Source organism: Muntiacus reevesi, chromosome 6, assembly GCF_963930625.1.
Source record: "Muntiacus reevesi chromosome 6, mMunRee1.1, whole genome shotgun sequence".
Classification (NCBI taxonomy): domain Eukaryota; kingdom Metazoa; phylum Chordata; class Mammalia; order Artiodactyla; family Cervidae; genus Muntiacus; species Muntiacus reevesi.
This window is the reverse complement of record NC_089254.1, coordinates 101,523,827-101,536,248: the sequence shown is the minus strand read 5'-3', so window position 1 is coordinate 101,536,248 and position 12,422 is coordinate 101,523,827. Positions and strand designations below refer to the sequence as shown.

Here is a 12,422-nt window from a genome sequence, read left to right as displayed (position 1 = left end):
TGTGGTCCCAACAAGGAGTCCAAATTGCCATTCCCATGCTCTAAGTCAGGCACGACAGAAAACAAGCCTACAGGCTTCCTGCCCGACCTGAAAAGCTAGAAAGGATAGGCATGGGCCATTCTTTTTGTCTTTCTCTCCTGCAGGAGAGCTGGGAGTTGGGAATTTTTGACAGATCCTATCACTGGATCAGGGAGGAGAAGGCGGTCTGGTGGGTCAAATGCCATATATTGGCCTAAAAACTTCACTGCATCTCTTGTTGGCTTTGTCCTAGTCTGGGGTACTGCAAACTCCAACATGTTTTCTGGTGTCCCATGACGGCAATTTGATCTATGTTGTCATCTCCATGGAGGAAGCGGGGCTTGGGGTTCCTATTCTGCCATCTTGATGATGTTACTCTTCGAGAACTCTCATCCTTAAGTCATGCATTTTGTTGGGAAATTTTTTAAACCATCAATCTGCCCTGTGTCACACTGTCCTCTTTTTCTTCAATACTCTGTGGAAGGCAGCCTTCACTTGAGCATTCCTTAGACTATAGATGAGGGGGTTCAGTAATGGGTTGAAGAAAGTGTAAAACAGGAAAAGGATTTTCTGCGGCTCCTCTCGATTATCATCATCGGGGATCATGTAAACCATGAGGACTATGCCAAAGTAGAACCCAACCACACAGAGGTGGGAGGAGCAGGTGGAGAAGGCTTTCTTGCGGCCCTCCTTTGACTGGATCTTCAGGATGTCCCTGAGGATGCGCACATAGGAGACCAGCACCAGGGAAATGGGAGCAATTAAGATAAACACGCCATCTGCAAGGAGGAAAACGTCGTTGATCCAGGTTTCACCACAGGTCACTTTGAGCACAGACCGGATTTCACAGAAGAAGTGGTTTACCTTCTGGGGCCCGCAGAAGGGCAGCCGTAGAAACAGACTTACTTGGACTATGGCCAGGGAAAATCCACACGCCCAGCAAGCGATGGCCAGGAATGTGCACACCCTCCAGTTCATGATGACCGTGTACTGCAGGGGGTGGCAGATCGCCACAAACCGGTCATAGGACATCACCACCAAAGTCAGGCACTCGACAGAAGCAAAGGCCAAATAGGAAACCATCTGCATAGTGCACGAGAAATAGGAGATGGTTTTCTTGTGTTTCACTAGGTTTTCCAGCATATTGGGCAAATGGCTGGAAGCATAGGCGACGTCAGTGATGGCCAGATGAGACAGGAAGTAGTACATGGGGGTGTGCAGTCTGGGGTCAAGAGAGATGAGTCCCAAGATCATGCCATTTGCCAGCAGGTTGAAGGTATATAACAGGATGAAGATAACAAAGAGGAGCAACTCCATGTCTTCACTGAGCTGGAAGCCCAGCAGGATGAATTCTGCGATCCATGACTGGTTGCCCTCCATCCCCAAAGGCAGCCTCTAAGGGGCTGAAGTGTGATGGGAAGGTCAAGCTGGACAGCAACGAAAATCAGAGTTACTCATGGGAAGTGAATTTGGAGGATGCCTGTGTGCCTGACACTCTGTCTCTGAGGTTTTGTTTTTTTTTTTTTTTTTTTTTTTTTTTTTTTTTCAGTGCTTCCTTTGTTTTTTATTTTTTATTGCAAAGTAATTCAAATTTTCAGAAAAATCAGAACATATAAACAAATCTAATATACACATTTTATCATTTTTTAATGTTTCTTTTATCATTTCTTTTACATGTATGTGTTTTGTTGATTTTCTGTGGACCACATAAGTGAAACCATAATGCCAATGCATCCCTAAGCTGTTTATTATTCCCAGAACAAGGATATTCACTAATCTATTTTCATTATCTTTACCAAAGTCAGGAGATATGACATCAATGATTCCCTATTCTAGGTACAGATTTCAGCCTCTCTGGTCTAAGATTCAAATCCAGTATCACGTAACATATTTTATCTCCTCTAATCTGAAATAGTTACTCTTTCTGGCCTTGACAGTGATAATTTTGAAGAGTATGAGCTCTTGTTTTGTATGTCTCTCAATTATGATTTTTCCAGTGATTACCCATATTTTAAGTTCAGATTATAAATTTTTGTTAGAAAAGAAATGTCCCTAATCTTAAAATCTTTAATGAATACATCTGCAGATGATGTTAATTAATCTCAATATAGGTGATACTAATGTGGGTTAATTGGCTGAGGTGGTGTTTCCAAATTATCTTTATTATTATAAAGTTATTAGTCCATAATTTTTAAGTTCTTTCTTCCTTCCGGCTTAACAAATTATCCTACACTCATCTCTGTGGTTTCTAGGTGAGCATCTTCTATCACTGCTGTCTGTTGATCAGGACATGAGTTTAATGTTACCAGAAAAAAGGACACAATTAGAAATTTTAATAATTTGAAAATTGCTCTCTTACAAAAAATACTAGGAATAATCCATGCAATTCAAACAAAGGGTTTCATCTGGGTGTTCCTGACTATGCATAAAGTCAGGGACCATAAAATATATGTTGAGAAAATGGCAACACCTAAATAAACGAATGTCTTATACCTGCTTTGAAGTGACGCTTACATGAAAGTTTCAGGGAAATTCTCTATGAAAAAGTTAAATTTACCAGAAAGTAAATAAACTAAGAAGGAATTCTGAAGAAATATTTGGTAGCATTTTCAACTTTGCAAAGTATCAATGAAAGGGAGGCAACAATTAAGAGGACCATGGCCCTTTAGGAGCAGCGGCTTGAACAAAGTGGCGGGACAGTCCTCGATTCCTGTTTCTATGATGTGATTTCATTCGGAAGGGCTTGTATAAATATTAAGTTGGCAATATTATGCAATGTTGCTGTAACTATGTGGGCTCACTCAGTCACGTCTGACACTCTGCGGCCCAATGGACACAGCCCACCTGGCTCCTCTGTCTGTGGGGTTTTCCAGGCAGAGTGGGTTGCCGTTCCTTCCTGCAGGGAATCTTCCCAACCCAGGGATAGAACCCACCTCTCCTGAGTCTCCTGCATTGGCAGGCAGACTTTACCACTGTCACATTACATGGTGAAAAATGAATAGGGTAACATCTTAACTATTTAGGATGATTTTTTTGTCTGAATAAACTTTATTATATTTATTATATCTTCATCTGTATTACCATCATTTTCAGTTCAACTAAAAGTTTTAAAAAATAATAGTGAAGATAGATTAAATTTCTTGAATAATACAGCACTGAAATAGAAGAAAATTTTGATACCAAAAATAGAATTCCTCCTTCCTAATAGAGCTAATAAAATAACAGCAGCTCAAAATAAGAAGTTTTCATTGGTCACTATGTACAATTTTCTACCCAGGCCATCCTATAACTGAGCTAGAGAGATTTATGCTATTTCCTCAACACTAATCAGTGGAATTGGTACTCATTTTAACATATTTTGTGTTAAAACAAATATTTCTCTCAAGTACAGTAATTTATAATTTTAAAGATTATCCAGATTAAATAACAGCTTAGGGGAGAGTGAGTAAGAAATAACTATAATGCAAGTTTGACAATGTAAAAAATAGTTTACAAAAATCAACTAATAAGGGAGAAGAATTATGAGAAGGAAGAATAAGAAAACAATTTCCCACATTTTTGAAGTGGGAAGTTAAAGGGTTGAAATTTGAAGTAGATTGCTTATAGACATGAAGACTAATTGCCAATTTAAGGTGTAACCAATAAGTACTTTCTGCTGCTGCTGCTGCTAAGTCGCTTCAGTCGTGTCCGACTCTGTGCGACCCCATAGACGGCAGCCCACCAGGCTCTACCGTCCCTGGGATTCTCCAGGCAAGAACACTGGAGTGGGTTGCTATTTCCTTCTCCAGTGCATGAAAGTGAAAAGTGAAAATGAAGTTGCTCAGCCGTGTCCAACTCTTAGTGATCCCATGGACTGCAGCCTATCAGGCTCCTCCATCCATGGAATTTTCCAGGCAAGAGTACTGGAGTGGGTTGCCATTGCCTTCTCCGAAGTACTTTCTAGCCATATGCAAACTTTATTAAGGTTTTTCTAAATAAAAGATGGATGGGGGGCAATACAGGGATAGGAAATTAGAGGTCAAGGCTATAATACACAGGTAAAGAAGATACACTGTACAGCACAAAAATATAGTCAATATTTTATAACTTTAAATGAGGGATAATCTATTAATACAAAATATTGACTCACCAGGTTGCACGCCTGAACCTAGTATAATTGTAAACAAACTATATGTCAATAAAATAATTCAGAAAATAAATTTCAGTTTTTATTGACAACACACTAATGAATGCTGAAAACATTAAAATCTCTGTAGATGACCTATTATAATAAGCAAATATCCAAACTCTGGAACATACATAACATTTTATGGAATAAATGAACATTTTGTAAAGATTTCAGATCTCTTCACATTGATCTGTAGGGTCAATGAAATCCAAATCAGAATTTAAGAGAGGTTTTTAATGTGCAGAAATTGATAATCTTACTTATAAGTTTCATGAGAAAATACGAAAGAGCAAGAAAAGTGAAGGAAATGATAAAGAAAAACGAAGTAAAAGGATTTACTCCATGAAATACTGAGACCTATAAAGTTACAGTCAGGCAATGTTCTGCTGGGACAAAGATAATTAAGTAGACTCATGAAATAGCATGATTAAACCAGAAGTTTAAAAATGTACATTCCCATCAACCCACAAGAACATCTGAACCAAGACAAAGGCGCAGGTGTTTTCAATAGTAATGATGGATCAGTTGTCTCTTTACATGAAGAAATAAAATCAAACCAAAATAGAAATACAGGTAGGTAATGATCTATATATAAAAGATAAAAACAAGCTTTGTAGCATAGTTATGACCTTGAATTGAGTGGAATATTAAACAACATAACAGAGTGATAAAACTAAGAAATTAACTGCTATTTATCTAGAGGCATCATCAAGAAAGTATGAAATATTCATAACAGGTACAATAAATTCAGGACCCATATTTGGAATATAAAAAAATTTCTGCAAATCACTAATGAAAAATAGTTAATCAAATGGCAATTGTGCAAATATTTACTTGAACTTACTTCAAATGAAAAATAAACTAAATGATCTACAAGCCCATTAAAACGTAAAGGGGTAGTAAATTTTCTGCAACCAAAGATATCAAAATAAAAATTAATTCCCTTGTGGCTCAGCTGGTAAAGAATCTGCCTGCAATGCAGGAGACCTGGGTTCGATCCTTGGGTTGGGAAGACCCTTGGAGAAGAGAAAGGCTACCTACTCCAGCATTCTGGCTTAGAGAATCCCATTGACTGTATAGTCCATGGGGTCGCAAAGAGTCGGGCATGACTGAGTGACTTTCACTTTCACATAGATTTATAAGATTATATATATAATAATTTTTCTACCTTCCAAGTAAAATATCTATCTTAGCTTATTAAAAAAGGTTGAAACATAGAGTTATCTCTTCGCTTGAGCTTATAATTCATGTGAGCAAAGAGATACATGTTGCAGGGGTTCTTATAATTAGTTTTAGAAATGTATGATTTAATTCACTTATTCCTAGAAAAATTAAGTTTTGGGAACCTCACTTGATGAGAATAATCTGGCTGGTATCTCTTTACAAAGTCATTTTTTAGAAAAAAAAAACTAAGAGTCAACTCACATTTCAAAACAGTGTGATCAACACTGAATTCCATAGTAAGTTCTCTGATTTTGAATCTATGGACATTAACAGAGGAATGGAAAAGTGACACAACCACATACAGGCAGCTGCTTAAGCTTGGATGCTGCACTAGGACAAAATAGGAGTAACTGAAATTAGATCCCAATGGAAAAATCTTAGAGCCCGTGTAGAATATGTATCTCAATGTGAACCCACTTGGAGTAGAAGGGATCTAGAGTGTCTATGTACCAACTAGTATGCATTCTTGGGAGAGAGCCCTGAGGTGGGAGGACCAAGTGTTCGGGCTCCTTTTCACTGTGTGAAGGGACAGTAAAGTGGCTCTGGTTTCTGGGGAACCTGCAGGCAAGGAAATGCAGCTGCTGGCCTGCGGAAACCAGGCCAATGTGCTCTGAAGTGGGAGGGCAAGCTGTTATGCATGGGACATTCAAAGCATTAGCTTCAGAGTCCCTTTTGGTATATCACCTATGAAATCTAAAACCTGATTGTACATAATCGGGCAGAGGGATGAATGTGGTTTTCTGGTGTTAAATTGAAGAGGATAACTGACTATGAAAAAATTCAATAGATACTTTCTAATGATTTTATAATTATAGTAGTATAGCTATTAATCCACAGCTAAGTAAGAAAGAAAGCTTAATTTCTAATGTCAAAAACTGCCTTTACTTATACTCAGTCTACTAGCCTCCTTTGTATTATGTATCTTGTACCCGAGGAAATTTTATAAAACAGTTCTCTTTAGATATAATAGAATCTAAGCAATACTATCCAATATTAGCTCTATTATTCACCATAAATAATATGAGAAAAATAGTTAAGTGCATCATATGTATTAAGAATGATGTGACAAAGTTATGTAAATGAATTAAAGTCTCTTGTCGGTTTACCACATGAAATGTGTTCAGCAGATTTTCAAAAATAGGAAGGCATGTTTAGGATGGAATATGATTATATACTGAGTATAAAGTCCACTTTCAGGAGTACTTACCAAGGAACAGAATCACCATTCAAAGCTTGAAACTGAAGAAAAGTCTAATTTTTAGTCACTGCCATTGGGGTAAAACAAATAGATAATCAGACACTGATTTCAAATAAGAGCCACAAATAAAAAATCAAATGAGTAAGTACAGCATATTGGAGGAAGTGAATTATTAACTTCTTCGAGTGACACATATTTGTGTTTTGTGGCAGGGAGAGTAGACCAGAGGTTTTTCTCTTTAGTCATAGTGTAGGATAGCATCAGGTTCTACAGCAGGCTGAGTGAGACAGCTAGTGAAATGATTCTAAGGCTCTTATTCTATTTTGGTGCATGTCTCTAAGATATTAGTTTTAGGTACTAATGTCACAATGAATGCTAGCAGAAACTTCAAATGTTACTGATGTCAGCACAAGCATTCACCGCCCCCATGGTGGCTCCTATTTAACTGTTGGTTCTGGCCTGCCTTCCTGACCTGACCTGTCTAGTGAGGGACTTAGCAACATATTCAATGTAGAATCAGCTTTCTACACAAGTTGAAAATTTACACATAAATCAAAGCTCCAGTAGCTTGTTGCCTTTCACCATCAGTACCCTAATAACACTGCCTGACTCTTTGGCTCCCAGACTCATGCTCTCTAATGCCTGTCTTTCTTCCTCATCTTTCCATGGAGCTCCTGCTTATCTAATGTTAGCTTCTAAGTGCAGCTCTAAAAGCCTGAATATCTAGGAAATGTAATCTGCGTTCAGATGTGTTTTCATTACAAGTTAAAAGAATACATTTGTCACACTGTATATAAAATAAGAATATACCTTAAAGGACATTCACTTAATATATTTAAATTTCTGCTTAACCTTAACAAGTACTTAGAAATTTTTTTCTAGTTAAAAAATAATGAAATGCATTAATAAACAGTATGCTGTAGGATGATTATCAGAAGGCTTTATGAGTCCTAGGACGTCTCCTATCCTGCTTTGTGTCTACAGAGTGATCACTGCTTTCTCTGACCTGTTGCTAAAGTGAAATCTTTTGCTCCAACACCTCATACCTCTGTGGACCCTGATGGTTTATAAGCTCAGGTCAGGGCTGCCTAGAATGCCTTTCCGGTAATTTCCTGTTAACAGATCATCAACTCTCAACTTTTATAAAACAGAAGTCAGATTATATGAATATGAAAAAACTGTTAGCTTCATAAATGATAATTTGAATATTAAAAATTAGAATGCTGAAATATTTATGAAAATAATCAAATTGTTGCAGTTTAGAGGAAAGTATTAGAAATCCTATGCATCGTTACAACAATAGAGATACTATGGATTATCTTAATTTTCTTTTTCAATGGCAAAATTTAGAAATGACAGATTTTCATTTATTCCACTTTAAAAGGTTGACTTAAATGTGAAGGGGTAAGATAAAAATATTCACTGAAAACTTGCCAGGCGCACAGACATGTAAATAGAGAAACTGTTATTACAGTAGAGACATTTGACCATATTTTCACCAGCTAGAACTTCCCCCCAAAACTGATAAGTGACAGTGGTACTCAGGTTATCACACTCTAGAAGATGACACAGGATTTCACTCAAATGAGGACACCCACCACTGGAGAATAATTCTGGACAGCAAATCAGGTTAAACTAAATGGAACCTTTACCAGCTTCCCTGCTGCAAAAGAAATACGAATGGGATCTTTATCAGGTAGCTAGAGGATTTCTCCCTGCTCTTTATTAAACACCTTCCTACTGGGCAGCCAAGAAAGGAGCCCCATTGCTCTCACTTCCTGGCATGGCATCTCCAGGATTCAGTAGGAGCAGATGGTCCTCAGCAGAGGAAGCAATGAAAGACAATGAAGGACAAGTTACACAAGACTTCCGGATTCATCACTGGCAAGGAGAGACATCAGCTCTAGATGTTCTTATGCCCCTTGCAGTTTGCCACCGCGACTCAGGGACACTGAGTTTACCAGCCCCTTCCAATAAAGTGGGCACCAGCGAGGGGCTCCGAATAGGAGTGAGAAACCTACGTTTAGACAGCGTGGCTCTCAGATGTGACTCTGAGACCCCAGCACAGAGCAAGAAAGGGGTCTTCAAAAGGGTAGCTTTTTTCTTTTTCCTAAACCTGATGATTCTGCCAGCCTTCTTCCCTGCTCTTCTTTAACCATTAATCAATGTGTAAATAAGGACTTATATAACTGGGAGCTGCTACTATTCCTGATCTTTTCCTCAACTTAGACTTGAATGTAGAGGAAAACTCACTGAGATGGGGAATGGCTGGAGCTGAGTCACCTGCTCCCTGGAGTGAGTGCAGTGGATGGTGAGTCCCAGACACTTTTTCTGTCCTGATGGAAGGACAGGATTCAGGGTGCTCAGGAGTCTCTAGGTGTGATGGCTTTAGAGTCTTATCACTTAAAACCAGCCCATTCCCCAAAGACATTCCTGGGGAGCTCAGGGAACAAATGACAAACCATACTCTCACTGTTCTATGTCTTTCCTACAAAGGAGCGCAAAGCCTGCCTGTTGTCTCTTGGGTCTCCTGCTGTGTTATCTATGGGAGTGTGGGTGTGCATGTGCACATTTGTGAACCTGTTTATGCAGAGAGATAAGAACTCAAGAAGAATGGCAAAGAGGTCTGTACTCAAGAGAATCTTGGTATAAAACTGTTACAGATAAGTCACACTTCAGTGCTTGTTGCATAAGTAATACCCCCAAGGATATGTAGTATGCACTTGCTCTATCTCGATATTGTTCCTGCATCTGTTTCCTACAGTTGGAAAGATTCATGAAGTAATAAGTGCAGTCCCCAAGGAGATTGTTACTGCAGCCCCTCAAAGGACTGGATCTTTCTTGGGGAGTGAACAATCTCTGTCTGCTGGGAAGTGTTAATGTGCAATAATTATCAAAATTTTCCACTGCAAATATTAACAATTACTTGGAAAGTCTTTGAGATGCAACCCTATTTCCCCAGGGCTTCCCTGACAGCTCAGTTGGCAAAAGAATCCTCCTGTAATGCAGGAGACTCCGGTTTGATTCCTGGGTCGGGAAGGGATAGGCTACCCACTCCAGTATTCTTGGGCTTCCCTGGTGGCTCAACTGGTAAAGAATCCACCTGCACTGTGGGAAACCTGGGTTCGATCCCTGGGTTGGGAAGATCCCCTGGAGAAGGGAATGGCTACCCACTCCAGTATTCTGGCCTGGAGAATTCCATGGACTGTATGGTCTATGGGGTCGCAAAGAGTTGGACATGACTGAGAGACTTTCACTTCACTTCCCCCACTTTAGATTATTCCTTAAGTATTTGTCTCATTCTGATAACACTTTTTCCCTAAATACATGTCCTATATTTAGAGAGATCATTGTCTCCTCTCTGTTGTGAGCACAGTGTTGTGAGCATTAAGTTTAGATGATGGATGGATTTGCCTGCACACACAGATCCACAGACAGCACACGAACATGATGACTCAGACCTCTTAAATTCACGAGTATTCACAGCAGTTTGGTCCTTGATTCTCCCAGAAATCATTGTTTCCTTAGTCTTCTCCAAGATGATTTTTTAAAAATTTTCTTTCTTTAAACCTCCCATAATTCCTTCCACGCATAGCCTCAGCTAGTGAGTAAGTAACTGAGAACATGAGAGCAATAGGACGACAGACAGCACTAACGCACTGAATGAGCTACTGGATTTGAACGTTTATCTGAATTTCTCTCTTCTTACTATGGAGCTAAGAGTTTTTCCCCAGAGAAGACGAGTCAAAAACTTACTCTATAAATTCTACCACTCTTGCCTACTCAAGAATTTTTCTCCAGCAATTTCTGTCTGGAAAATTTCTGCTCCTATTTTGTCTTGAAAACATCTGGTCAGAATATGAAACTTCATTTCAGTGATACCAAATTATCTCTTTGCTAGGTCCAATGATCAGATCATAGAAGTCATCTATTTTCTGTTCACTTTCTATAGGACCTCATGAATCCCAGGGATTTCAACACATTTCATATGCTGATAAAATAGAAGTAAATACAAGCCAAGCCTCTTCCCAAAATGCAGTGGTCCAGAATAAATGCTTATCTACTGCACATCAGAGTGAATCAGCAAGTCCTCTGACTTCTGTGTTGCAGGATAATTCCAGTGTCCCAAAGCCAGCTGCTGCTGCTGCTGCTAAGTCACTTCAGTCGTGTCTGACTCTATGCGACCCCATGGATGGCAGCCCACCAAGCTCCTCCGTCCCTGGGATTCTCCAGGCAAAAATACTGGAGTGGGTTGCCATTTCCTTCTCCACAAAAGCCAGCTACAAGGAGCTGATTATAAGCTTCTTTCTCATGCATTACTCTTGCTTGTTGTCAAGAGACTGCCTGGTTTATAATAGTAGATACTATTCTATTATATATATATATATATATATATATATTTTTTTTTTTTTTAAGGATTAACTTGGCTATGCTTAATGCTTCTCTTTATTTCTTACCTTCCTCTAGCTGTCCTTGGTGACATAAGTATATATACATGTATATAAAATATACATGTATATTTTATACATGTATATACATGTATATTATATATACATACATACATGTGTATGTATATATAATATATATGCAGTATATATACACATATATATTTACATATGTATTTTATATTGCAGTTATAAATAAAAATATTTGTATTTTCTAACATTGGTTATAAAATTCAGTCATGATTCAGCAATCTGTATTAAAGCTCAAGTCCAGAATCTCTGGTATGGTTAGGTTCTAACCCTGGTCTCAAGTTTCATACTCTAAAGGCAATTTCTTTTCCACATATCATAAGTTAGTTTGATCCTTCGACCTTGGCTACACCTTCCAGAGGCTGTAAGGATGCTGGTTCTCACCATGGCTACAGGGCTATTTGTTTTCCAGGGTACCATGGAGCTGGAGTGATGATGATGGCTACAGAATAAGTTAAAACCCTGCGGACCTCGCTGTTCTTAACAAGGTCAGCAGTTTTTCCTGGATGAACACTGACATTGTTGCAAGTCTTTAACTTCTAGGTTTTGAAAAAGATGATTTTTGACAGATTGTTAGTGTGCTTTTTGCTTTTCTGGAGCAGAGTTTCTGGTGGTCTTTACTCAGTTTATTCCTAGTGATCAGTGCTTTTTTAAAAGTAAAAGTATATTTTCTGTCTATGTAGAGATAGCATAAGCTATTCTTTATACAATAGAAGCTTAGATAAATTTGAGGAACTTTTCACATGACAAACTCCTGCCTGTCTAGGTGTCTGAGAAGTAGGTATGTGGTCTTGATGACATTTTGCATTTCTGGTCAAATTGTATAGCAATATCTCAGTGTAATATTTATGTCACAAATTTGGGGAAGATTTAACACAGAGGAGATTTATTTTTTAAATTCATTTAAATTTACTTTTTAAGCTCTGTTAAATTCAATTTGCTCATCTTCATCTTGGTTTGCTGATTGAAGAATACACACACACACACACACACACACACACACACCCGCATGCACTTTTTGTCTACAAAATGGTTTTTATTTCCCCATAGTTTTAATTTTTAAGATAAATTTTGATTATATGCTACTTTTAGAGGACCTCAGAGAAGTGCAGGCTTAATAAGGGCAACTTAATAAGAAATTCTGACATGACTACTGTGACTTCTTAAAGTGAGAGTTCAACTGGAAATACCTAAGAGATTTTTGTGTTAGCATTCAAAGGAAGATAGCATTTTCTTTTTTTTTTTATATCTAAAAATTTTATTAGTCATTTCTTTTCTTTTTTTGTTAGTTGGAGGCTAATTACTTCACAACATTTCAGTGGGTTTTGTCATACATTGA

At 38.2% G+C, this 12,422-nt stretch overlaps 1 protein-coding gene across 1 annotated transcript; it reads right to left on the bottom strand.

The window, feature by feature from the left end:
* Positions 1 to 465: 465 nt before the first annotated feature.
* Positions 466 to 1,398, bottom strand: LOC136171021 (olfactory receptor 2A2-like). Its single transcript, XM_065939723.1, has one exon. It carries the CDS (start codon positions 1,396 to 1,398, stop codon positions 466 to 468), a length of 933 nt encoding a protein of 310 aa, XP_065795795.1.
* Between the last annotated feature and the right edge of the window lie 11,024 nt (positions 1,399 to 12,422).

Excerpts from the sequence above, each read along its gene's own strand:
- LOC136171021 (XM_065939723.1), bottom strand. The coding sequence starts at position 1,398 with ATGGAGGGCAACCAGTCATGGATCGCAGAATTCATCCTGCTGGGCTTC.